Source organism: Dermacentor variabilis, chromosome 4 (genome assembly GCF_050947875.1).
Source record: "Dermacentor variabilis isolate Ectoservices chromosome 4, ASM5094787v1, whole genome shotgun sequence".
NCBI lineage: Eukaryota > Metazoa > Arthropoda > Arachnida > Ixodida > Ixodidae > Dermacentor > Dermacentor variabilis.
The window spans coordinates 21,605,295-21,633,218 of NC_134571.1; the positions used below are offsets into that span (position 1 = coordinate 21,605,295).

The following is a 27,924-nucleotide window of genomic DNA, read 5'->3' on the forward strand; positions in this document are numbered from 1 at the left end:
AGTTTCTGCATATGGTATTTTTGTTCCATTTTTCGCTGAAAAGTTTGCGTCAGTTTGGGAAGTCGTCACACCTCGATGCTGTCTGAGCAGACTTAACACACCAAGCGATTTGTTTGTTTCACATTGTAGTTCCTTCTTGCATGTGAATTTTGTACTCAAGTTGAATTCTTTCTTATTATGCTTACGCCGCAGAGGACTAAACCCGGCCTTGCCATCAGTGCTCATCTACTTTGACTGGCACTGCTCTGCTTTTAAATATATAATGCGGCAGCTCTCTCTAGTAACATTTAAAAAAATGTACTGAAAAGCTAGTCAGACTTTAGCTTTGTATGTTTCCAAGCAGCTCCTTAGGGGAATTTAAAATTGCAAAAACTGCAGCGGGAACGGCAGTTCATCGGCATATGCAGCAGAATTGCATCAACGGTACACTGCTAACGCGCACTTCTATTAACCTGTGCTTTGGGCGTCTTCGTTGACTAGTGTATGCGTTTCCATCAATAAATTCGGAATTATTCTTCTTCAGGTGACTTTGACTGCACTTACTCAGTGATGTCACATGTATTCTTCAGCAGAAAAATCACAACGGCACTTGCAGACATCGCACCCTGCAGATTTGTTTGATATGACGAATGCTTATTATTCAGGTACAGAAGCAGCATTGCGGCAAGGGTAGAAAAAGAAAACAATCGAGACACTGCATTACTCAACAAAATTTATCAGCTAGTTAACATGAGCTCCACTTTATGTAAATGGGGTTCATGGCGTTTGTCTGCGGGATGCACCTGGCATGTATGTGGGCTATGTTGCCCCAAAAACCGGTAACATCATGTTCATACCCACTCCCAAAGAAATCAGCGCCTTACCTACAGCTGTCACTGCAGAAGAAGCAGTCTGGCACCCGAACAAAGGAGAAATTGCAGCCGTGAACTTCCGCCATCCTTGCTGCAAAGGGCTGTCATCTGCTACTGATCCCGCGCGTAGTGTTGGAAGCACCCGCTAGGGGGCTATCTGTGGCACCTCTATAGGCGATGCACTAGGCGTATAGGCGTGAAAGGTTCATTCTTCATACAACAGTCCTGACATGCACCTTAATCCATGTGCTATGTCTTGCAGCTGTAGCATACACCTTGCTGACAGCTGGACGTTTCACGTCACTGTATTTTTTTTTCTATGTGTTATGCGAACTCTCAAATTTTTTTTCCAAGGAATGTAGTTATCTCGTGAGAGATGTTGGATTTCGGATGAGTTCTTGTCCTCTGATAACTTGCCGCACATCTGTTTTGTTATGCTGAACTACAAAGAAAATTGGGCCCACTTTTTAATGCAGTTCCTGTCTGTCTACATTTATACAATAATTTGGGGGGAGCGTTGGCATCAAAAGACCTGCCCTAGTCATTTCCCCGGGGTCGCCAGTGGAAAGTGCTGCTCAAGGTAATGAGCAAATATGTTATTGTGACATGGCTTGTTCATTTCAATGCAATATGAATTACATTCCAAATATAGTGCAAGCGTAAAGGCTGACTACTTCCTTACTTCCACAGTTGACTTTTCTCAGTAAACAAATTGTTCCCAATGACATTTGCTCATTGTTTGCCCTCACTGTGGTCTATTAAATACAATTAAGGTTAAAAACCAAACAATCTATAGGCTTGCTAAAATAAAAGGTGACTAAGTATGTGGTATCTTTCTGTGTCATTGTTAAGCACAGGGCTAATTTATATCCCTCTGGTGTATTGTCTTCTACTACTCCACCCATTCTTCTTAGCATTGCTGTGTGTCTTGCATCAGCAGTAACAGTAGCACAGCACCTCTTCAGTGTTCAGTGAGTTTACGAGTGGGTTATCATTTGTGTCATTTGAACAGGAGGGGGACGTTTCAACGGAAATAAGTTTGCCCCTTGTTTATGCTTAGCATTCTACATTGACAGCTTATGGTATATTGTCACACATTCATAGTTGATAAACATTGAGGATCATAAATACGCATACAGTGATTCATGGCATAAAGAAGCTCACTAAGGAGGGTTTTATGTCAGTGTTATTGTTTTTACACATACAGTGACTTTGGACATGGAAAGTCTGAGTATTCAGCACATGTTTACAACCACCTCGTGGTTAGTGAGTTGACTTTGTACACTGCTTTACATTCACATGCAGGTACCATTGCACTTCCTGTTCATGACGTGCTGGTAATACTGTCCTTTATAAACATGGGGCACCGTCTGTGTGTTCTTTCCCATGATGAACACCAAGCACTGTTACAGCACCATTGTGAATTGCATTCACATTTCATGGTACTCGGCACACGCACACACACACACACAAACACACACACACACAAACACACACACACACAAACACGCAGTTGATGCACAGGTAGCGAGTGAGGTTGTCTAGGTCACAGCAAACAAATTGTACCACCTCATCTTGCAGTTCACATACAGAGTTCACTTTTCTGTTGAGGGAGTTAACACTCCAAAAAGTAAGCATAAGTCCCTGATCTTATGTTTCTATGTTTTCTCCTTTCTCACTTTGGCATCGGTCAAAATGAGCATCTTTTCACACAGGCTGCACTTTAGGCTCAAGGGTTCCAAGACCTCGCAGCGTCTTTCTTGGAGGTGCCACTACACTAGTCTGGTCCTGGTTGTTGTTTTCTATCCTAACTGGGGGTTCTTCTGGCTCATCCTGCTTTTCTCTTGCTTTTTCTTGCTTTTGGCCAGCTGTGAGGTTTGCAATTTGCTCCTCAACAGTTTTGACCATTGCAGTGTTTGGCCGGTTCCTCATGGCCAGTTTATTAGTTGGTGGAACCTGCTTTCGATGTGGCATTGCATATTTAAGCTTCTCCCAGAACCAGCGCTCACCCCAGATGAGATAAGTCTTCGTGGTGAGCAAGAACTTGAGCTCTTTGTCGAGCGTTTCTTTTGGCGGCAGTTCACCACGGACAATCACGATAAGCCTGTCCACCCGATCTTCTAGCATCTGGTAGTAGGCTGTATGGAACTCCACTTGAAACCAGAGGCTTTCGAGAAAGTCCTTGGATACCACAAGGATGGTTCTGCGACTGTTTTGCACGGAGTTGACAATGTTCCAGCTGATGTTGTAACCAGGCAGCCAGTCACGCTCATGAATGCAGAGCTTGAACTTCTCTTCGTTGGTTTCCAGGCTGTTGAGTAGTGCCATGGCAATATCACGATCAGCACTGCTGTATGATACAAATGCATCATATGTTTTGTCCTCATCCAGGTCCTCTTCGCTGAAGACACACACAAACACATTGTAAAAGTGGATGTAGACATAGGCGATGATGGTCTGACGGTTTCTGTAATAGAGGATCAACACCACCACAAGAAGCACCGCAAGCACCACACAGATCACCGATACAGCTGCTAATTGCTTCCTTTGTGCACTGTAGTCTGTTGGGCAGTATACAGAGTCTGGTATCTCATTGATGTAGGACAGTGCCAAGGTATTGTTGATGCTTATCTTTTCTCCACATGCAATGTCCAGGTAGTCCTTTATCATGTAGACATGCCCACGTAGCCAGACCTTGAAGGGAAAAGTGGAGCAGTCACAGGTCCATGGGTTGCCACTGAGCGACAGGCTGAGAGTTGCAGAACTGTTGGCGAACATAGCCATAAGTTCTGGCGTCATGGAGCGCAAGCTGTTGTTGGTCAGAGAAAGATAATGTAGTCGGCGTGGAAGTCTCTTTGCATCAAATACCCTTAAGTCGTTGTCGTCGAGGTGCAGTTCAGTCAAGTTTTCCCACTGTTGAGAGTTAAGGTCCTCAATAGTTGAAATCTGGTTGTTTTGTAAGTAGAGAATATTTGTGTTCGGTGGTGAAATCAATGGAAGGGAGGTAAGGTTGCCCTGTCTGCAGTCCATGTGTGTGGTGTAGTCCATCCGCCGAAAGTAGCATGTACATTCATCTGGGCAGCCCTCCTTAATTGTACATGTGAGTTGTTCAAGGTCAACATCCAAGAGATTTTTCCCTTTTAGTACTTTTGGGCTTTCGCAAGTATAAGCTGGAGAGTTCTTGAACAGTGCAATGTCCTTCTGGTTATTTTCAGACAAGTACTTGATGAAGTCATAGAGCTGACAATTGCACTCAAAGGGATTTCCATCTAAATGGTAGTAATGCTCTGATGCTGTGTCAGTATTGTAGGTCTTTTCTCTGGTCTCATATTTCTTTAGGATTTCAAGTTCTGTGACCTGCACAGCCTTTATTTTGTTGAAACGCAAAGAAACTTCTGTGCTTGTAGAGATGAGGTTTGGCACCCTCAGGTAAGTTATGTTGTTGTAGTCAAGGTTGAGCTTCTCCAAGGCCAAATAAATGTCCCAGTTGATGTCTGGGAACTGAATAAGTTTGTTTCTTGAAAGGTCAACTCGTCTGAGCTTCTTGTTTAGACCAAAAGGAGCATTTCCTTCAAGCATCTTTAACTTGTTCCTTCCTAGCTTCAGATCCTCCAGCTTTTGTAGCCTTTGGAATGTTTCCTGCTCAATGCTTTCTATAAAGTTGTACTCAAAACTAAGCACTTTCAGGCTAATCAAGTTGTCGAAAGGGCCTGCTTTTAGTGTGACGAAATTGTTTCTGTAAAAGACAAGTGTCTCTAGGACAAACTGCTTTTCAAACACTGTTAATGGCAGCTCGGTGAGGTCATTATAGCTTAGGTCCAAGTTTAGAAGTTTTGTATTCTCCCTGAACAAGTTTGCAGGTAATGACGTGAGTCTGTTGTTCACCATTCGAATGTTCTTCATATTTCCTGCATATGCAAAAAACTTCTCTGGAATGCTTGTAAAATTGCAGTCTAGAAGTGTGATATTCTCCAACCTGCTCAATCCTGTGAGGAGCCGCTCAGGTGGGGATCCCAATTTGTTGAGGACACTGAGGTTTAAATCTCCCAACAGCCTGTTGTGTTTAAACAGGGTGTCTGGCAGCATTGTGAAGGGGTTCCCACCCAGCTTGAGATTCTCTATGCCAGTTAGGTCAGCAAGATCTTTGTCAGTGATGTTGGTCAGGCTGTTAAGCAGGAGGTCGAGATTCTTCACTGATGTCAGGTTGGTGAAGATTCCTTGGGGAAGCACAGTAAGGTTGTTCTTGTAGAGGTAAATGCTGATGAGCTTGTCGAGACCCCTAAACTGACTAGAGTGCAGGCTCTGCAGGACATTGCTGCCCAGCTGGATGCTGGTCATGTTCTTGAGCGGCCAGAAGACCTTCTCGGGGAGATCTTCGAGTGCGTTGTTGTTGAGCTCAAGGTTTACAAGTGTGGTGAGGTTGGTGAACGCATCGTCCGGTATGAACCTCAGGTCCTTGCTCCCGGTTACAGTGAGCCTTTTGAGCTTGTTGAGGCCTTCAAAAAGCCGGGCATCCAGTGTGTCACCTATCTGGCAGCTGATCAATTGCAACGATGTCACTTCCAGCCCCTCAAGCACTTGGGCGAATGAACCGTTTGGCATGGGGCAGTAGCTGAAGGAGAAGCGCTCCACCTCACTCACGCTGAAGTTCTGGAAGAATGCCGCCTGGTATGGGGCCGCAGTGTCGCACTGCACACGTACGATGTCATTGATGGCGTACTCAACAACGAACGCCTGCTGTGGTTCATTGGCCTGTGCATCGTAGCAGGACAGGTGCCAGCCCCCGAGGTCATCGTGGCCGAAGCGCGAGTCGCAGTCGCACATGTAGCCCGGCACACGCGGCACATTGTTGCAGTGGCGGCCGCGTGCACTGTCCGGCAGGACTAGAAGCAGCAGCAGCCAGGCCGCCAGTGCCGGAAGCAAAGCGCGCATAAATCCCTTCCAATGCCGGCCATGACGCATGCTGGGGCCACCTGCGCCAGAGAGGAGAAACAATGAGAGTTCTAGTGGTATAGACAGACAAATATGGCGCAACCTATTCTGTGGCTGGATTGACCTTTGTCAGTGCCATCTCCAAGCATGTGCATATTTTTAACGAACGCTGGGAACGTCAGACACGTTGTGAGAAGACATTTGGCCCACAAGGAAATGAAAACAGCAGCTATACTGCCAAGACAAGCACGTTAGCTTCGCTAAGATGAAGAATTTGCTGTATTGGAATATGCAATTTCGCCCCCTTAACGTGAGAATGTTATGCATCTTCGCTGTACTTTCTGATTAATTTTGTCTGCATGTAAAGTCAGTGCCATCATTAGCACTACAACGATTATTTTAACAAACTTACAGTGACACTAAAGCGAAAATTCCACAATACCAAAAAAAGCACTCTTATCGCGAGAGGATGCTTGATAAGTCAGAAAAGATGGGAGGACGAAGGCATGTGGTGCCACCGCCTCAAAATTCCCGCACCAGCACACCGTGACATCATGAGTTTTGATGTCATCTGCTCGGGTGAAAATGGTCGACATTGTTTTCTACAATTGCAAATGGTTTACCATATTGACTTTCAATAATTTTTACTGAAAGGCCTAAATAAGAAAAGACACTTTGGTATCCTTGACGTCACATTGATGTATCCATGGTGTCTCGGCATGAAAATCAAAAATGAAAATATAAGTCATTTTCTCTTCTAACTACAGCGAAATCAACAAAAGTAGAGTTTTTCAAGAATACCTTGCAAATCTCCAATGATCCATTGTTTCTCTTTAGTGGCCCTTTAACATGTATCAAGGTGTAAAACGAGCCTTAAGCAGGCTCCACTCTCTCTTGCCTTTTAAGTGTTTAGGCTCCTCTGCATAAATCATTCCCCCCCTTTCCCCACTTTTTTAAAGAAAGAAAGAAATAATTTGCACCTGTATCGTGCATAGTATGCTGTTCAAGAGGTGATGTTGCACATGAATTTTGTGCATGCGTTTTTGTTTAAATACGAAAGGAATGGCTTTTTCCTTACACATGCTTTTGGTACCATTGCACTTGTGTTCATGTAGACACGGGAACACTGAGCACGCACCCTCAATATCAGGTATCGCCACTTTGAGTGCAGATGACCGCCTGTAGCACCTACGTTTGTTGAAGAGGTCGCCTTAAGTGCTCCACTTAGTCAGCAAATTGCCGGCTTACATTAACAGCCATTCAGTTCCTTTTTATATTTCGGAGCCTCCGGTATTTACAAAAGTTCATATTTATGTTAAAGGCATATGATAGGCCACGTGAAAATAAGGGCCTGTTCTGCACTAGAGCAGTCGCCTCTTTAGATTATTGCCGTCCCATATGCGACATGTTGTAGTCGACATAACGAGGGAGCACTAGCGCAAATCTGGTTGAGTGAAAATGGCTTACCCTCCATGGTTGCCTAGTGGCTTTGGTGTTGCGCTGCTAAGCATGGGGTTGCAGGATCAAATCCCGGCTACGGCGGCCACATTTCTATGGGGGCGAAATGCAGAAACACCCATGTACTTAGATTTAAGTGCATGTTAGAGAACCCCAGGTGGTCAAAATTGATCCGGAGTCCGCCGCTGCAACATGCCTCATAATCAGATCGTGTTTTGGCACGTAATGCCGCATAATTTATTCTTTTTCTTTAAATGGTGGGTAGAAAATAAAAGAAAAGGCATTATGCAGAATGTACCAGGTGGCACATCGATCTGACGGGTGCTTCATCATAATGCACATGAGCCCTCAGCTTGCTCCACATACATTTAAAATGTCTAACCTTTCGTTGTGGCATCTACGCTCCTATTCAAAAGCGCATCCTGTCATGACGTTCTCTCAGTCACTTGTTACAAAGCTCGGCGGTGCGTCGGATTGAATGTACAACCGGCAAGCAACTTGGATGCGCGACTGTTGGCACAGAATGCCTCCCTCCCGTGACTATGAGTCTGCAGGCAAGATCTTTGCGCGATCCAAGATGCGCCACTTCGCGGTATAGTATTTCACTGCTTCGCGCCGTCTGTCAGCAAGATTCGAGCGGGAAATCCCCCAGTACTACCTGGACCAGACTTCCCCGATGGCCTCCCCCCCCCCCCTCTCCTTTTTCTGTAGCCTCTAATCGGCGGCTGTGAAGAGGCTCAGTGGAAGAGCCCGGTGTGGCGCAGGATGTTCAAATAGCACCCAGTCTCGCCACGATGCGTCGTCTGTCCACCGCCTGTCCGCCGCTGCCCCCCCCCCCCCTCGCTTTCCCTTCCCAGCCCGTGGCACAAAGCACCCGACTTCCGCAGGACACCATTCAGGAGCACCGCACTCACGAGCGAAAATTACCTCGCCGTTCGAAGCCCAGGGCTAGATGGCTTGGTCCGCGCGTCCGCCGGATGCTGCTGTGTTCCCTCCAATGATCTGGCTTAGAAAGAGGCGGTCGGGGAAAAAATCTGCGCCGTGCGCGCACTCGGCTACCAGGCAAGAGGTCGTCGAGCGGCGGCAAACGACTGTCGCTGATGGCCTGCCGCGCAATGAGAGACGCATGGACCCGAGATTCGGCTACGCCCTTGGGCGCATCTCCACGGCCCGCTTGCTGCTGCTTCTGCCGTAGCAGCGATGGCGGCGGTGGTGGTGGCAGTTGCGGCGGGCGCGCTGCCAACGTGTTCCGCGTACGAGAGACGATTGCGACCCCGCCTGGAAAGCGAATGCGTTCTTGTCTGGCGGGTGGCTCGCTCGCCCTCGCCAGGGCAGACGTGTGCCGCGTGCCTGGGAGGTATTGGAACGCCTCGTCGTCGTTTGCCCGGTTCCATCGCGGCGACGCGGTGATACGCTGCTGCTGCTGCTGCTGCGCGAATGTGATGCGAGTCCGCGCGCCTCTCGGGCGGTCGAGTGGGCCCTAATGCGGCCACGTTTGGGGGCAACGCTGCTTTGCGGCCTTGGACAGAAGCGTGACTGAAGCGAGCGAAGAACGTGCACACCACGAACGAGCAAACGAAAGTAGAAACTTTAGCGTGTCGCCTCTGTCATTGCAGAGTTCTTATTCGTTCATACGTACGTAAGTAGCAGAGACTGCCCGCATTCGCGTTTGACAGCCGAACACAGGAAGCTGCCTGTCGTCTGTTGGCTGTGTAAACGGCACCACGCTGTCCCTCCGCCCAGAAATGGACATGTCCTGACACGTATGTGACGGAGCTACTTCGCATTTGTATGCTCGAGCGAGTGGTTCTTGCCATATGAAGAAAAAAAAAAAAGCAACAGGCTTTTTTTTTTCGTTTCTTTTTTTGGAGGTTGGTTACTATGTGTATGCATGTTCTTTTGGCCAGTCCGTTGGCCAGTCACACTCAGATTTTGAGCTTCCTTTTTGTTCTTAATGAACGCTGCCACGGTTACATAGTCTATAACAAAGGAAAATACCCCGAAGTGGTGTCTTGACACCATGGACAGTGTGTTGTGCTGGCAGCCGCTGCAACCAATCGTGACAGCTTTTAATGGAGGCAGAACGCATTCCTGACAGCGCGGAAGTTGCCCAACGCCCACGCCCTGCTGTGGTGAAGCTCAGAATTTCCGGTCTGCATATCGAGCCTGGTGATCTATGCCTATGTCATGGCCAGCGTAAGGGTGCGTACTATTGCAAATGTAAAAAAAGTGATCATCCATAGGCTGGGACAGCGTACTAGGACCAGATGATTTATTAAAAAATTGGTTCAGCTATATTAGCACTGTGGATAAATGTAATTCTGATATGCATTACTTGGAACATTTATACATTTCAAACGTATCTTAAGGACTCATTTAAGGAAATTGGTGCTAAGCACATGTATTTTCGCTAAATGGATATAACTTCATTACTGCCCGGCTCCAATCTCGCAATTGCTACGTGAGCTCTAAAAGTGAATGACTGAAATTTTAATTACTGGAACTTTGTTGATTAGCTAATCACACGGCATCATGTGCACGTGCACTCGCCAGTTCAGTAAGACAGAGTGTGACGGTGCCAATCTGGGCTCACCTGTTTCGTTTGCACGGAGGAAAGGCTTATACAGCGCTGCGAATTCAATCATATCTGTCGCGTTAAGAAGGGATCTGGCGTTGCGGGGCCACAGACCTTTGAGTAGCCTCCTTGGTAAACAAGCCTCATAGCACACGCTCGCCGACGATAGCAGTGGCAACTTAGACTTGCTGGTCTGGCGGTCTGACATCAAGCGCGCCGTCTGGCTTCGTCCCCGTTGCGAAAAACTCCGAGCGCTGCTGACCTTGCTAAGCGATCCCTTTGCGGGGGCTACTGGACCCAGAAGGCAGCGAGGAGAAACTGCTAGACCCGGTAGTTTCTTTGAAGCCATGTCTACAGTGTGCGTGTTTTGAGACACTCGAGCGTGCACTTCTCAGCAGCAGTATCAGTCCTAGTCTCCCTCCCGCTCGTTCGATACATCGGAGGACGGCTGTTTGCTTCTGTTTGAAGGAAGCGCACATGGGACTTGTTTGCATAGGAGTATCGCCTTATCCGGAAACACAGTTTAGCATTTCGCAAGCAAATGCTGTTGACCTCATGTAGTGGGTCAAAATCGGCGTTGCGCTCTTCACCGACAAGTGTGGTGCGCGTATCCATTACGAGTTCCAGCTGCGACTTTGAAGAACGGGAAAAAGAGAGTCGGCTCGGGGGGGGGGGGGGGGGGGGGGGGTCCGTTTATGCGGCGCGATAGCCTCAGCCCTAGTTGATCCCATCGAGTGCGGTGGTCAGGCGAGCGCGCTTGCGAGGTTTCCGGTTTCGTCTGCATGGTCGGCAGCGATATGAAAGGGAAAACAAGAGTCGAGTTCGTCCATCGCCTGTGTGAGCGCACGACCTTATAGCAGCGGCTCTTTGCACTATACGAGTACGTCTGTGCGTGCGTGAGGGTACTACGCGGTGATGTAAAGGTCAAGATGACCCGAGATTATTTACGATACGCTAGCAGTTTTGTTTGCGATGCAAACGAGTTGGCCGAGTTCCAGTATTGTGGGAGGCGAGGCGCGCATGCATGCCGCCGGAGACGCAACTCCGATGGCCGGCGGCTTCTCGCAGAGCAGGCGGGCGGGAGCAAAAGGATTCTCCGGGCGAGGAGGGGTTTTCGCCGGCAGACATTCGTCGTAGAAGGGGAAGTCTGGCGGGAGAGTTGAAAATCGCGGATAGGACCAGAGGCGACGCTCTTCGCGTTTTTCCACGTATATACGTACATTTCCGTGCTTGCCGCAGGCGCCCCGCCGGTTAATCGTGGATGCTTCCTGCGTGAGGCGGCAGCTTGTGGGATTTCCACCATGCGAGGCCTGTTCTCTCTTCGCTAGCGTCAGTCTTACTTTTGAAGAAACAGTGCTTGTCTTTCAAAAGCAACCAGACTGAACGCCGTTCCTTGAACCACGCAGGCCAATGCATATTGCACGTTATTTTCCGTATTGCTGGAGTACCCGTAGACCACAGATCTCACAAGTCGCGTCAAGCATGGGGCCACACATATTCTACACTCTTAACCAGGCGTGCTTGGGATCTCTGTACACGTCTGCGTCAAGCTAACGCTCTCGAATATTCGCTTCGCTCGCCCTCCTAATTACGTCACCACCGAGTGTGCAACGTGAACCTCTTGGAAAGGGGCAGTGGCATAGGGTTCCCTGCGCTAGCGCAGAGCGGAGCGGACTCGTCGTCCCGACGGGTCTCCGAGTCGCCGTACAAGCGTACGACCTGCATCAGCGCGGTCGCCCCTTTTTCTCGCCAGAAGCGGGTCACGTAACGGCCCTCTCGAGTCTTCGCCGCCGCGGGCACCTCGAGGTGTGATGGTGGGGGCCCAGATGCGCACACGTTTACGGATGCTGCCTCTTCGGCTCGTTTCTGGGGCGCCTGATAGGCCCGCGGCGTCGTTGCTCGCTCCTTCTTTCCCGCCTCGAAGACAAAGGGCGCTTATGAGCCGGCGGCAGAAAGCGCGGGGAAGCCGTCCGGGTGGCACTACCGAATCCGCGTGTCCTGTTTGACTCGACGATTCGTCGCCGTCTTCGTCGTGCGAGCGCGCCTATAACCTAGTGACCCACGCGGCTGGAGCGGCGCGCGACGTCGCTGGGAGACCGCGAAGAATGCCGCGCTGGACGGGATTCCCAAGCGTGTTCGTGAGGCGCGCGTCTTAATGCCGTTGCCCTTGTTTGTTTCGTGTAGCGCTGTCCGCTCTTCAGACGCATTCGCGCAGCTTTGTTTGCGTGTTCGTGTGTGTGCGGGTCCGCGCGTGCACGTTCTGTGCTTTGTCGACCCGGTTTCCCACGCAGTTCTCAGACACACGGTGTCCTAGCTGCAATAGCTCGTCCTTCACTCCTTTCTTGGTAACAGTAAAGTGCAAGATTTTTCGAAATTAGTAAATTAGGCTGCTTATTCGCTTTGCAATGCTGTCACAAACGTCTGAGGATAACATATTATTATATACTGTTATCGTAGCAGGTAGCTTCACACAGTTTCGCCTAAATAGTCGCCTGCTATTTTTTTCTCATTTCTTATGTTTCCCTTGCTTTTTTTTTAGCTGCCTGAGTAAGCAGCGTCACATAATTTTGTTTTTTCTTCAACTTTCCTGCGGCGTTTTGTGTGTCGAACGAATGACATCACGAACATTTGTATTTGTAACCATGCCAAATCCGAAGAATGAACTCGAAAAAAAAAAAGAAAAAACGTTATGGTGAAGAAAAGTGTAGTTTAGAGAAAACGTATATTATGCAAAGTAGCAGCGCGATCGGCGCGTTTCATCTGCGGTCGTCCCTGTTTCGTTGACCGCGTATGCCTTCTTTTAATTCACGGAAAGAGCAACCTTTGGACGCATTGTTAATTTTCAAGTCTTGTGAAATTGTGTCGATTTCTGGGGAAATTTTTTTTCATTACATAATGTTCCAAATTGCGCTCGTCTTGCGAGTTGATCTGGTCGGCTGAGGTGCTTTCCGCATATGCTATCGGCGCGCGTAGCAACGATTTCGTCATACCCGGCGTCGTTCTCCGACGCGCAGAAACAAGCAAGGCAATCGTGTCGCCAAGATTGCTGTGCGACTGTCTGGGGAAATACCGCTACAAGGTAATGGACGATCATTTGTTGCTCTACGTAAGCGTGCTTCGGGCTTGTGAATTGCCACGAGCACATATTATTCGGCTTTTTTTTTATTTCTTCAATAGACTTGTAGCTGAGCACTTGATATCATTGCATTTCGTCTTTTTTTTTTTTTTTCTGCCGGGCGTCATCTTCGTTCTAGTTATAGAACAGCACTCGTGTGTCTCCCTGTAGGACGCGAGGAGAAGGGAGTTGCGCCAGGGATCGCGGTATATATGGCGTGTATAGTCTAAATATGAAATCTTTGTGTTATGCGGCTGACCTGCTCTGCCTTTTAGCGCAGCTGTTAGATGTTATGTGGCGTTCTTTACCTTTGTAATTGCGCGCAGAGTTCTTAATTATGCAGTGGCGCGCAGCCGAACAACCCGGCACCTTTTGAGTGATTCTCGCGCTAATTCGATGCAGCGCCAAATAGGAGGCGTCTGCCTTGTCTTTAGTCTTCCTGGCGTTCGTATACCTTCTAAATAATAATAGCATGTGAGACACGCGCTGGCGTAACAGGGCAAGAGAATGTGTACTGCGGGCAAGTTCCTTCACCGTTGTTCTTTATCACGCTTAGTACCCATTACACGTTGCGCTAATTATGTTTATTAATACTAAATAACCGTGTCGCGTCCATTGTGCATATTACTTTATGCTTAATGCTAACCGCATCCGCCCGCAGAGACTGCATCGTAAATTAAGTTAGAAGTTGCACAGTCGACTTTAGGCAGAAGTCTCTGCAGCATGTGAATCCACGAAGGAGCCAGCGGTGTTCATTGCTCATTAGGAGAAACTTGAGTCTAAGACGTTTGTTTACATGTTAATTGGGCTGAAATATGGGACAGATGTACGAGAAAGCCGGATCAATCTAACGAACGCGACCCCATTGTTGTAAATCTTGAGTTGGTTTCAAGCCCATCGTAGCTTTACTATAGAGCAGGCATTCTCTCTTTTTTAATCTGTTCATGTTTGTGTCTCTTCAGTTTCCGAACTAGATTCCACGTGGCGCAAAGCGCATTGAGTGACGTGTATGGGAATGTTCTCGCGCTCGTAGTCCGCGGGCTTACGACCAACTCTAATGTGGGTAATTCTGTTCAAATGCGAGCTATGAACGGGCAGTCACAGCGTCTTTGACTGTCAGCGGTGCACACACACACCATGTGTTTGTGTGTGTATATATATATATATATATATATATATATGTGTGTGTGTGTGTGTGTGTGTGTGTGTGTGTGTGTGTGTGTGTGTGTGTGTGTGTGTGTGTGTGTGTGTGTGTGTGTGTGTGTGTGTGACTAACAGCAAAAATTAAATGCAAACTTATACTATTTCACGTCGATAAGCGTTAGAGAGTTGGTTTATGCGCCTGATCTTCTTTTCCTCGCTGTTGTATCTTCGATCAAATTGGCTGCTTGTAAAATAACGAAATTGGTAAATTTAGTTCAGTTCCTCGTCGCTTGGTTACAACAGGCGCTTTGCATATAGCGCGCCCCTTTCGTCGCATGCAGGGTCCCCTAATCGTATTATCCCCGTGTGTATGGCCATATATAATCGAACAATTCGGATAAATCGAACATCAAAATGTTTGGCCGTAGACACATCAACGAACAGAAGTATTCGATTCGCGTTACAAGATTGTCAAACATTCGCACGCCCATATTCGAAATTCCTTTGTTGCCCGCGTCGGCCGCTGCACGATCGTTCGGTGCACTCGTGGGAATGGCTGTGTTTCGAGCTTACGACAACAGGCGTCGTCGACAGGATGTCGTGGTCAGCCCAGCTAACCGGGTTCGCGCAAGGCTCTCGCTTGCTGGCAAAGCAGCTGGGCGGCGTGACCCACCTTGCGTTTGGCGCGCGTGCTCCCGCACGCAGTATATAAGCATGCCGCCGCACGACGTGATAGACGAGGCGTGCCCGTTGGCGAGACGACGCCTTCGGCCTTTCTTTTTTAAGCATGAAATGCTTTTAGCTCCCGTTGTCGTCGACCTTCAAGTGACCTTGAGCCAGAAGCCAGGGCCGTTATACGGGCGCTCAAGACGAGAACGGAGCGGCAACATACGGGCCTCGTTGCAAGAACTAAACTAGATCATCCGGGCAACCAATCAAAACCAATCAAACGTGGCCCCCTGCCGTTTGTACAAGACCGCATTACATACGCTAGTTATTGCCCAAACAAGTTACAAGAAATATTGCTTCCGAGTTCTTCCTACTGTTTGTTCACAACACCACTCAACATGTAACTTGTAGTACGCTGAAGTTTTATTTGTCATTTCCAATGACGGACTTTCAAAAGGCAGGTACAGGCGCTGAGACAGGACTGCCTGTGCTCTTGTCAACGCCAGTGGTCCGCGAGTTCCTTGGCGCGAGTTTTGCTCCGCCTCGAAAGATGGCGCCACGCTGCGTGACCGAGCCGGCAGCGTCCGGCGCGCCGTGGACACCTACCTAATGCCGCGCATTTGCAGCCGACCACTTCGACGCGACAAGAAGAAACGGTAGCGACAGACGCTGAGCGCGCTGCACTCGGTGTGCCATTGCGAACATGCACTGCACCCATTTTAAGATTGTGGCTAGTGTCGTCTCCAACCAATCTGCTTTGACGGTAGCCATTTCGTACTTACATCTACTCTCGATTACGGGAGCCACCAGTTTCTTTTTCTTTTTTTTTTTTTTTCGACGGCGAGCTCCGTTCGCGTTCGTTTAGAAGTTCGCACGCAAAGCGGCGGCGGCAGCGTTGTAGTGCGTCGCCTGTTGCGCTAGTGCTGCACAAAGGTAAAATTATCGCAGACAGGGCCTAAAATTGCAGGAGGGAACGCGTCAAGCCCCGGGTTAAACGGCGTTGAACGTTACACTAAATGCCACCGAAAAAGGTCAACGTGACACAAGGCTATGTCGCTAGCACCGTGTCGCAGAGGATGTGCCTCTCTACACCTCCAGTCTTGACAAGTCATTGGCTTTTGGTTTTGTTTCATTTGCACTGTGCATTTGTCGTCCATCATTCACTTCAGTTATTAATTCTTCTTCGGACATAAATGCACTGGTTTGCCTCTCTTATGTCTGCGTCGATCATCGACGCAAGCACATGTGCGGTTCAGCGCCGGCCGCAAGTATTCAACTGGATGGAAAATTGGGCGAGTTGATATAGCTTCGTAGTTGCAACAGCGCGACTGGAAACGGGCTGAGTAAAAGATGCGCTGTGGTGTCCCCTCCTTTCACCCAATCCGTGTCCAGTCGTGCTATCGCACGAAAGTATTCGCCTGGTGCGGATGGGGCTGCAGGGATTAAATTCAGCTGATATTTCTCGTTTTCTGTCAAACGCACCTTGCGGGATTCCGAGGAATCCATTATCCGTCGACCTACAGCGCACGAAAGTTTCGCAGCTTCGCTTCCTGTCGCGAAGCGCTGTGTGATTGGCCAGCTTTCTTGCAGCTGTGCACTTAGCTACGTTGATGCGTGCATTTTCTGGCTCGAAAGGACATTGACAGTTGCGGTGCGAAAAAAGTAAGAAGAAAGGCCTCGGCTTAGGGAGAAACGAACGGGGACAGCGAAGTTGACTCAGGCGCGTCACGCTCTTTGTGTGTGTGTGTGTGTGTGTGTGTGTGTGTGTGTGTGTGTGTGTGTGTGTGTGTGTGTGTGTGTGTGTGTGTGTGTGTGTGTGTGAGTGCGCGCGCGCGCGTGCGTGTGTGTGTGGGGGGGGGGAAGAGGGGGGCGGTCGTGCGAGCGCGGGCCCGTGTAGTATATCCCCTAGTTCTGCGCCCTGTCGCACACCAGGGCTCAGAACGCGACCGAGCTGTCGGCTGGCTGGGTGATCAGGACTGTCGGCTAACCGAAAATTGCGCTCTCTCTGTAACTTCCGCGGTCCGCCAAGCTTTCTGCGCGAGCGAGAGCAGATAGTGTCCACTGTGTCGACTGCGTGCGGACCAGTTCCCTCCTCCCCCTCTGCGGAGCTTCGCGCATGGTGCCGCCTCCCCCGCCCCCCCCCCCCCCCCCGGTCACCCCTTCACCAGCTGTCTCAACGAAACCATATGTGTGCCGTTCTTGTTTTCTTCCTTGACGTCGCACACATTGCGTGTCGCCATATGGGGTCTGCGTTTCTCCTTGCCGCCGGCTCGTTTCACGTCGGCTCAACAACCATAATAGGCCGTGCGACCCAGAAAGGAGGCCCCTCTGCTCGCTGGTTCACTTCCGTCACCGTGTGTGTTAGCGAGCGCGTTCGCACCGATCGACCGTCACTGTACACTTCAGTTATATTGCGCCTCAATTTTCTTTCTCGACAACGCGTATCCGTGAACTGCCTGATTCACACCGGCGGACATATGGATAAACAGCATATGTGTATACTACAGGCATCGTATCTAAAGAGTCGCGCAGCGTCCCTGTTTTCATTCTATTGTAATATTTCGCTCGAGCAACATTCTGGACAGGGCGCGCAGAATTGCGTAACTAGAGACGATAGTCGCTGTTGGTAGGTTTTGCTGAATGGTATTACTGAAAGGGAACTACATGCACAGAAATAGCTCTAGAGAGTACATAACGCATTAGTACGTGACTCCGTAGCCGTGTACATGAGGACTGGAACACCGTGCGTTTAGAAGTACGTCGATAGGTTCCGTATAACCGTCACGCGTCTTTGCGGTGTTTAGTCATCGAATGTCAGGCAGCAGGTTCGTCTCCCAGGCGGTGGTGGCCGCATTCAGATATCAATCAATCGATCAGTTGATCAATCAACCAATCAGTCTGAAGTATGCCACATAAACCAAGATGGCGGCGTCCGAACAACATTTCGAGGGGCCTGTAGGCGGCCGCGTCATTCGAATCTGGGAAGCGCGCGGGGCCGTTTCCCATCGCGTGCTGGGCACGGTCTGCTGCCGCAGCTCGCTCACCGCGGATGCCGACAGGAACCGGTTGCTGCGCGGACTCACCGCCGCTCGTGTTTGTGCGCATTCTCACGTGCACTGGCCGTGTGTGTACGTCTCTATACCTCGTAGAGAAATAACTGCCCCTCCTTTTCCTTTAAAGTTCTCAGCTGCCGCGGGTTGTTGGCGCCGCTTGGCACTTGCTCGCCATTTCCCAAGTTATGTAGGGCATGCGCGCGCGGCATAGGCGCGCCTTTTTCGGACTCAACGAGCAAGGACGAAAAATATGGAAGAAAGAAACGCCCGTTTGAGTGTGCTGCGGCGGCAGCTGCCGGACATCCATCTGATAAGCAAGTGCGTGCCTGGCCTCGATGTGAGAAGTGCCCGTGAGGTGCAGTAATACGCACACCGGCGACGTCCCCGCGTGAATAGGATTCGCGCTATTGTTGCGTGCCATCGCCTCGCCTCGGCGCGCTTGTCATTCGTCTCTGCGTGCCAGTGGCGCGGCTTCTCCCGCATATTATGCCACGTGCCTAAGCTTCCATATTTATTTCACTCGTTTTGTCGCAGTAAACGGCGCACTTTGCGTGTGTGTGGGTATATATATATATATATATATATATATATATATATATATATATATATATATATATATATATATATATCAGCCTAATTTATGTCCATTGCAGGCTTCTTTCTCCCTGCGATCTCGAATTACCCCTCTCCTGCGCCAAACTAGCGCCCGCGGATTTCCTAATTTCATCGCTACACCCAGTCCTCTGCCGTCCTCGACTGCGTTTGTCTTCTCTTGGTACCCATTCCGTAACCTTAATGGTCCAACGGTTATCTAACCTGCGCATTACATGACCTGCCCAGCTGCATTTTGTTCTCTTAATGTCAATTAGAATATCGGCTATTCCAGTTTGCTCTCCGATACAAACCGCTCTCTTTCTATCTCTTAACGTTATGCCTAGCATCGTTCCATCGCTCTTTGCGCGGTCCTTATCTTCGGAAGCTCAGCTCGTAAACATTTGCATATTACATGCCTGGCCACACCACTGCGTAATTAAGCCAGCCTTTCCGTATACATAGAAGCTCTATGCAAGTTCAACTGGGCACGTAACTGGTTTGGTTTCGCTAACGTTTAACTTTCGATAGTCGTTGATGTTGCACGCCTAAGTATCATGTGTATTAATGTGGAGAGAGAGATACGCTCGTGAAATCAGTTGGGGTCGTCTCATATAGCGGGACTTGATGATTTTCAGCCGGCGCGCGGGGATCGCATCGGTGGAATGCTTGCAACGCCGACGAGTATCTCAAATGTTTGCAGGAAGGACCGTCGTCGATAAGCATCACCGACCCTACAAGGCGCATTCCGCTCTAGGCTTGTGGCTCCTGTGCTTATTACACCGTTTACACGTGACGGGGGGAGCCAGTATAGTGCAGAGGCGTCTGAACTTTTGCTCCTCGCTCAAGATCGCCCTTTATGGTTGTTCTTATTGATAATGATCGCGCTGTCGCTGTTCCGAGGGCTAGTAGTTCAAAGAAAGGAAAGACAATTCGGTTGGTTGGTTTGGAGCATCTCTCTTGTTGCTTCTTATATAAGAATGTCCGTGTTGTCTACTCTATACGAAGTTGAGTCCTGTATTTTTCGGGTGAATCCGAAGCTACAGCACAAACTTCTATAATTCTGCAATCTTTTCAGAACGACAGAATGATGGTGAGTGTGCCACTGCGCAAAGAAATGAAATAAATCCTCATCTCCAAGTCTCGCATTGGAATTCAGCTGTTATGTCAGTCAGTATAGCTTCGTCTACGCCTGTCGACTCTCCTATGCAACACGACATCCGAATTCTTCCGGTTGGTGGACCGTCGCTTCACGTTCCTAGATGAGCGTGCGGGGAAAGAGCGCAAACTGGCTGGCCACTCATTCCGGTCTTTGTCCTGCGTCCCTGCCATGCCGTGTCTTCTCGGCCGCGACTGCAACGGGTCAGCGAACGCCTTGCGGCCCAACGTCTTCATGCCGTCCGTGCGTGTGTGTACGCACGCGGAAATCGACCGTCCGAAGATTCTCTGCTGCGATTTGAACGGTCTGCTGCCGTAGCCTTTTCGCGGTGGATTTGGTGTCCGCTGCTGGGTCCCCTTCTTCTCGCGGCGGCACAGACACAACGCCGTACGGGACCGCATTCTGCAGTGGCGTCACCACGCGCGGTCATTTGCACGAAACCCGCGGTGTGCGTGCGTGTTCGGATCGCGCACGCGGCGCGTGGACATTGTGACCTCGATGTCCCTCTCGCGAGAAGATGACCCGCTTGCCGTCTCAGCGCCGACACTGGCAAGATGCTGCGTCGAGACCCGGCACGTACTGCTTTTTCGCGTCGATTATCCGCCCGATAGATATATGAGTGAGTGGCGGCGCAGCCGCGTCGATGAATCCCAGATTCGGCGCAGAAATCAAATGACAGGCAGCGCGGGGAAAAAGAAAATCACGTGGCGCTTTATTTTCGGAATAGAACAGCGGATGAGAGCGTCGACGACCGCGGTGTAGGTGGCGGCACATCGTTGTAAAGCTAAAGCGCCAAGAACATGGGGTGATTGCATACCCACAACTTGGCTCCTGAGAATCGCTTTACGAGAGTAAAGGATCGGGCTTACATTTATACAAATTCCAGCAGTTCTCGTGTACTGTTTATTCACGCGACTTACTGCCTGAACCCTGCTTTAATATTCTTTTGCGAGGGTAACTGTTGCACATGCGGGTCAGGCGCGGGGGCAGATTGTAGCCTCGAACACACGGTATATACGCTGGCAATCGTCGGCCGGCTATCTCCTCGCCGTACCTTTAAAAAACGCGGAGCCATAATCCGTGGCGCGATATGGAATAATAGCCGTCACCGCCTGCGCTGCCGCACCGTCGTTGTCCAATGTTCGCCGAAAATAACTGTCTCACGCGCGGTTCCTTCTGCTGCCGCTTCGCGCGTCGACCCAGTTTTAAGTCGCGCGTAATCTCTTCGGCGCTGCCCGGCATGGAAAGGCGGGCCGTGGCAAGCGGGCATCGATGGTTTTTCGCCCCCGGCAGATCTCCTTTTGTCGTCTGCTCTCGAAATTGCACGCGGTTGCACGGTCAGGTGAGCACGTACGGAATGGGTGTCGTCTTTTCTCCCACAAGGGCCGCTCGATGTGCTCCACTTGTTGAGGTTCCCCGCTTCTATACAGCTGAATTCAGTGGTCCTGCGGGTGGCGCGTATACCTCTGTATGTAGATGGCGCTCCGATAAAGTTTAACAATAATAATGAGCGCTGCGCTGTTTTGGCACCCTCCGCTCCGCCATGTGTGTCTCCTAAACGCTGTTGCATGGAGCTCTTATAATTGATTCAGACGATTATATGCTCTATTTGTTAAGTTTGTTTGTGCGCGTGTATGGGTGCGCGCGTGTGTGCTGCGTGCAGTCTGCATGTAAGACATCGCATAACCAAACAGAATCGTCACCGTAGGCGTTTCTAATTGGTATCCCCTGCATACATTTTTACGCTCGCTCATGGACGGAGAAACGGACAGTGCTGTGTGTGTGTGTGTGTGTGTGTGTGTGTGTGTGTGTGTGTGTGTGTGTGTGTGTGTGTGTGTGTGTGTGTGTGTGTGTGTGTGTGTGTGTGTGTGTGTGTGTGTGTGTGTGTGTGTGTGTGTGTGTGTGTGTGTGTGTGTGTGTGTGTGTGTGTGTGTGTGTGTGTGTGTGTGTGTGTGTGTGTGTGTGTGTGTGTGTGTGTGTGTGTTTAATGCGTTAGCATAGGGGTGTCAAAGTGGGAAGCCGGTCGCGTGGTAGATGTAGAAGAGGAGGCAGGTCGTATTTGTCGAGTGAACTCCCGAACAACACTTTGCAAAGTTGTGAACGCGGTTTAAATCATCAATCTGGGACCTGAAAGAGGTGCGACGTAAAGCTAACGCATTTATATCATTCACCGCCAACTCGACATTTTTACTTTAACCAGATGGCTCTCGTGTCAAGCAGTGAGCGTAACTGCCAAGCCGCGCCTGGTAGTAGCCGGCTTGCGAGCGTGCGCACCCTCGGCGATTTATCTCGTCGCGCGTCTGCGAAAGTACGTAAGGAGGCGCACGCACTTTCCGAGAGTTTGCCGAACGCGCGCGCACCAGGGTCGCGTTTGGCTCCACCGGCCTCGTATAGAAAAAGGAGTGCCCGCCGATCTTTCAAGTCAGGTCTGGGAATTGGCATTAGTAATTTACTCCCGCAGTTGCAAGCCTTCTGTTTTAGCGTTTCTTGTTAGTGGTAACGTGCTTTCAATCCACACGATGTAGCGAATCGACTGTACATGCTGTTATCGTCGAGATGCCCGAAATCTATTTCGTGAGTGAAAAAGGTTAAATGGACAAAATCTCCGCCTGTGGTGCTTGTCAACTGCTTTGTACTTAAATGTGGGGAAGAATTAGGCAAACGTCCGAGCTATGCGTCGCTTTCGATCCGGCATATTGTATATAGCCGCGACCAGTCTTTATGAGTTAAGCATCTCATTTTCTTCCCCGGGAAAGTACGGAATAAATAAATAATTAAATAAATAAATAAATAAGCAATGAAGGAAGGAAGAGAGATGAATCTTATTAGCCCATGGCTTAGGTTCCATTGTAGCCTCTGTATTGGATGTAGTAAGTTGGCTCTGATCACGCTCTGTGCATGTTCATTATACTCTCCAGTGTGTCGCATGAGAAACTTGAATGGCCAGACAATGTTTGTACACTTGACCCGGTGATAAGTTTGAAGCTTGGTCAACATACCTGCCCGCTCACCTGGATTTCCTACCGGATTTTGATAAGGCCGACCAAGATATATAGGAAGAACAAAAAAAAATTCCTGTATGCTTGGACTTGACAGGACTACGAAGAAAATCGAGATATCCTCGATTACAGCGCCGAGCGCAGCAACTTATTTGTGATATGCGGCCACACGTAGCTTTTGTATACAGCGGTACTACTGCAATGCGGTCACTGCGTGCTTTTCATCGCGTGTACTATAGGTGATACTGCAGCCTCACGTTTGGGCCTCAGCGAGTTATTAGTGCCGGTACGCCGCCGAAGAATCGGGGCGATTCGGGCCGCTGCGTGTCAATTACTGCCGTGAAGGCATCACTGTGGGGACTCTCGTAAGGGCCCGGCGCGGTCAAGTTGCAGCGTCGGCCGAGTGCCTTTTGTGTAGCTCTCCTGCCTCAACGCGGGTCTCTTTAACATCCTTGTTGTGCCTCTCTCCGAGTCTCTCGTCGTTCGGCACGATACGTCAGTTGCTCTGTGCGTGTCAGTATAGTGTGCGACCGTTATACTGTATAGCTGAGCTCCGTTGGCTCTCTGTGTTGCGTTGCGGCGGGAGGTAGAGTCGAGTTTCTTTCACATTACGGCGTATGCACGTTCCTTCGTAAGTCATGCGATCGTTAGCAGATAGTGCAGCGGCCACTCGAACGGGTGCTGGCGTGACGTTTTCGACGACATCCTTCTTCATTATTTTCGTTAACTGAAGGTCGATACACCGTAAACATATGAAGAAACTAAGAAGCACCCCCATGTCCTAAATAATTTACTATAATACTAGTTTCTGCCAACCTGTTTGGCTTTCTGTACCCAGGAGGTGTATGTAGTATGTGGCAGCTCAGTACACTCCTTTTGCGGTGAATTCCGGGTCCCATTTGAGACCATTCCTATCAGGATACTGCTCAATGGCGACTCATATTTGATAGGTCGATTTGCTCCAGGTTGCATGTTCCTTTAGTATAGATTATCAGAGGGTATAAATTGCATCTGCTACTAAAACTGGACATCCGTTGATAAAAAAAAAGTAACGAAAAGGTAAAAGAAACGCGCATAGTGTCCGCTTTTCAGAGCTACAGATTATTCCAGATCGGCCAGTCGATTTCGGTATAAGTATAGACATTAACGAATAGGTCGCTTGAGTTCTGTCCGTCACCGAAGGAGGCGGCTTGCTAGCCGTGTGCATAAGAAAATAACATAATTTGCCGTTATTTCATATCGTGTGAACTTCTTTTGTCGCTGGATGCTCAAACAGGTAGCAATGCCATATTTACGCCCTACCATAGACGCGGTATCTGCCAATTTTGTCCAGAACGGTCTTTCTGTAACGAAGACTGGTTCGCTCGCGAAGGTTTATCACCGTCTCACCTCGCTTTCACGCGCTGAACTGTCAACGTTGGCAGACTCGCGCGGGACTCGCGGTGCGTGCTTATGTCGGCCCCACGGTGCTACGACTTTTCATGGTTCGGGAGACAGAAAATGGCATAAGAAAAACGTTTTGTCGACGTTGTGACAGTGACAAGCACGTGTACATAGCGAATAAACCAAAAACCCGCATTGTTATACCGTTATTCCTCGTAGTGAGCCGTAAAAGTCGCCGTCGGCATTTAAAGGCGCACATTTTAGCTTTTTAAAGGTAAACGGCGCCCTTTGCCCTAAATAATAACACCCGCGCAGGCTTAATTGGATGATTTGGTCATATATTGTTAGGTGAGACGCTATCGTCGATGTTATTGAGATCTGCAGGGACAGTGTACACTTCCCGAAATACGTACTTGCCTCTAAAATGACACACACAGAAAAAAAAAAAATGTATGCTTTTCAGCAAGCTCCAGCTATACACCAAGAATCACGCACCGAATTCACTGCGCTTTTTCGTTCGCAAGTGCACTTTGCCTCATGGCGGTGTAACGGTGGCGGGCTCGATCAAACTTCGATTGCGGGCGTTTATCCTCGGACAGCTCGGCGCCATCCGAGGCGTTCTCACAAGCGCGTGTTTGAGTGTGTGCAACGTGCATACTACAAGCGGCGCGTTGCGCGGCCCGCGGAGTTCCGGCTTCGCGTCACGGTGTGCGGCTCCTCGGGTTTCGCGTGGATCGCCCTCGCGTGGCGTGGTTCCGCTTCCCGCGAAGCTGCGTGGCACGAACCGTGGCGCCACGACTCGCAGAAAGACAAAAGCCAGGCGCGGGGCGCCTGCATTAGAGCAGCCGTATGGTTATAGCGCCGAGCTGTTTCGTTCTCGTTTTCTCGTTCTCGGTTTCGTTCTCTCGTCTGTTTCACGTCTCTGTACGTTTTTCTTCTCCTTATGTTTAGAACGGTAGTTTTGAACTCCCCGTTTACCCAGTTCTTGTATGTTACGACTCGGTAAACAGGGAGCTTAGAAATTCGTATTTGAAGGACTCTTCGAGCTTCGAAGAAACGCAGGGGCAGTGACGTAACGATGTGGAAACCAGACCAATTTCAGTTGCGTGGTGTTAATCTCCAGGGGAAACACAAGCGTCGTTTGGGACACAGGGTTCATTTTAGTCCCATTGCGTTAATTCCAACGGAAACACATGTAGCTATCCCCCTAAGGAAGTGCTTTCTTGAGCTTCTGGAGTTGAGCCTGCGTCCAGCAGCGAATTCGTTTTTGCCGACAACACGGCGGGACGAAGAAATCGAAAATTGTAGCTACGGTTCTCTCGATAGCCCTCCTATCATGGCAAGGCCTGTACGGCGTGGCAACTTGCAAGAAGCGAGTGAATATATATATATATATATATATATATATATATATATGAGTGTTGGGGACAGTCCGTTATGTACACCCGTGAGGAAAAGTATACGGACCACAGGGTCGCCGAAAAAACAGAATTTCTTCGTAATTAACACGCATAAAAGGAAACTGACGAGTGCACTGGAAAATTCGTAATGCCAAATTTGGACTGCAATCATTACTTTCAAGTTGCGTTCACAGACAAAGGGAAAAAATTAGGATCCCTGGCCTATACTTTTGTTCACGGGTTTACGCAAGATTTGCGGGCACTAGGATATAGCTGGGGTCGCTCGGCGTGACGCAGTGGAAAAGGAAGACATTCTCCGCATTGCACGAGTTGTGCGTGGAGACATGTTGTTCGTCGTGATAATCTGGCAGCGATCATTATTCAGAAGCAAACACGCCCGCCGTTGTGCCTTTACGGTTGCGCTGCTAAGCCCGGTGACGTACGATCGAAGCACGGCTGCGGCTGCCGCATTTGGATGGGGGCGCAATGCAAGAACGCCCGTGCACCGTGCGTTGGATGCACGCTAAAGAACGCCAGGTGGTCTGAATTAATCCGAAGTCCCCCCGCTTTATATATATACGGCGTGCCTCATAATCATACCTTGGTTTTGGCACTTAAAAACCCAGAATTTAATTTGTCTTATGAGAAAGCACCTCCCTGAATGTGAACTTCGATGACGCTATTCGTGGGGAAACAGTTCGAAATTATAGACTGCAACATCAAGTGTCATTAAAATAAACGTACGCATATGTCACTAGAAGGTTCCAATTAAAATCGCAGCTTCGTGACTTGCGCGATGAAGGAGGTCTGAAGCAGTCTTATGTACGTTTACGTCATGCACCAGCTGCACTCGAACACTGGTTGGTCGTATACTGATCGCCGTTCTCCGCAAACCAAAGACACCGACTCCTGAAATTCAGCTTAGAACTCACGGTAAACAGGACAGTAGGTGGCCAGTATTGAGAAACTACGGAATTAAAGCAGTGAGGCTTTGGATAAACGGGAAACTGCCGACACGCTTCATGACGTCACCGACCTGTTCGTCTCAAGCCTTACGGCCGTGTCATGCTGCATTTGATGACAAAGGCGCGCGAGGTCAGGGTCGAGCATGTGGGTGCGCGCTGCTTCGGCTTCGTTGCGTACACGCCCACCCGCGACGCTCCGATCCCGTTGAACGACCGCGTGTCGCGCGGCAAGGGGACTCGTGCGTGGCAGGACCGAAGCGATCAAAACATCCGAAAAAGAAAGCAGGGGAGCAGCACCCTCGTCGCCTAGCCGCGTCTATGCGCGCGCATGCCCACGTGTATGTGGGAACCAGCCATCTGAAAAAGCTCTGCAGCGAGTGCCGCCGTTTGCTCTCGAAAGCGCGTGGCCGGGTTTGGAGTGGGAAGACGACTTGGCTGGTGCGTCCTGCACAATGACGGAATGCTCGTTCGGCATGCAAGCGGCGCTTTCAAGCACGCGTTTTTCTTTCTTTTCTTTCGCTGTAACGTTTCTCTCTTTTATGCGTAACGAGGCAGGTTCGCAGAAGCAGCATACCGACGGCGCAACAATGACGACGCCGGCAGGAAAGAAAGCGAGGCTGGTGTGGCGCTATTCAGCCCGGCGTCGCATGCGTGAAGTGGCCTTGCTGGTCGGTTGAGCAACGTCCAGATAGCGTTTGCGCCTTTTCGCCCGACGTTTTTCATTACTTCTCGCGTTTCTCTTCATGTTTTGCTTATGCAACGGTGCGAATAGAGCGCGGGTGAGGTTCGCGACTCTCGCTAGTGGTGACTTTTCGCAGTGTCGTGGCTGTCAGAGCGTATTTTCATCAGCAGTGGTACCGTGACGCACCGCAAGACTGACGCCACTGCAGTCCTGGGCTGTTCACATATCCCGGCCCCGCACTTTGTGTACAAAAAAAAAATGCATCAGTAATAATAAATATATTGGTTGCGAAAGCTTTAATACGAACGAGACCCGAGACATAGCTTGGCTCCGGTCTGTTAGGCAGCCTTTATAAAGCTTAACTCACCGTGTCTCGCAGTAAAGTGAGCGGTCCTGCTTCTTCACTGGTACTCCAGAAGACGACGCTTTAGCCAGACAGTCGGATAACAGTGACCGCTGCGTGACGCACTGCAGCACATCCTCGCGTTGCGTTCAGGCACTGTAGTCGTGGCCGACGTCTCTTCAGCCTACTCGTCGGGCGCTGTACCGATAATCCTGTGCACGCATTGGTCGTCGTCACCCTCGGCGCGTCTGTAATCCCCGTGGTCGGCAGCTGATTCGTCGTCGCGACCGCTGTGTTGTGGCCGCGCGTCTCTCTTGCACGGTTCTGGATGGTCCTCCGTCTGTGTTCGCCAACCAGCCGAGGCAGCAGGAGGAGGTGGGGAGGATTTGGAAGGCCGCAAGCAGGATTAGCTGGATCCGTCCTCGCACATGGAGAAGGCTCGTCGCTGCCAATGACGTCGCGCGAGCGCCGTCGGGGGTTCGGGAAGCGTGTCTCCTGCGTGGCCCTTGCGCAGCCCTTTGTGGAATGACGTTCGAACTGGTTGGGCCGGTTCTCTGCCCGCGTCGCCACTGAGAGGAGGTTCGCGCTTGGCTGCCGCCGCCCGAG

General features: G+C 49.8%; 2 protein-coding genes across 4 annotated transcripts in view; one reads left to right on the forward strand and one right to left on the reverse strand.

Moving 5' to 3' along the window:
* The window catches only part of LOC142578775 (tudor domain-containing protein 3-like), a 154,741-nt gene that overhangs the window by 69,547 nt on the left and 57,270 nt on the right, over positions 1-27,924 (forward strand). The window lies entirely within an intron of this gene.
* LOC142578773 (uncharacterized) lies at positions 1,994-27,901 on the reverse strand. 3 transcript variants are annotated; one of them, XM_075688336.1, is made up of 2 exons: positions 27,343-27,901; positions 1,994-5,824 (listed from the first exon to the last, which is right to left on the reverse strand). In XM_075688336.1, exon 2 carries the CDS (start codon positions 5,811-5,813, stop codon positions 2,559-2,561), a length of 3,255 nt encoding a protein of 1,084 aa, XP_075544451.1. In that variant the 5' UTR covers positions 5,814-5,824; positions 27,343-27,901; the 3' UTR covers positions 1,994-2,558. The 3 variants fall into 3 exon arrangements, with proteins under 3 accessions (XP_075544451.1, XP_075544452.1, XP_075544449.1); XM_075688337.1 differs by lacking the exon at positions 27,343-27,901 and adding an exon at positions 8,169-8,618; XM_075688334.1 differs by lacking the exon at positions 27,343-27,901 and adding an exon at positions 7,251-7,380.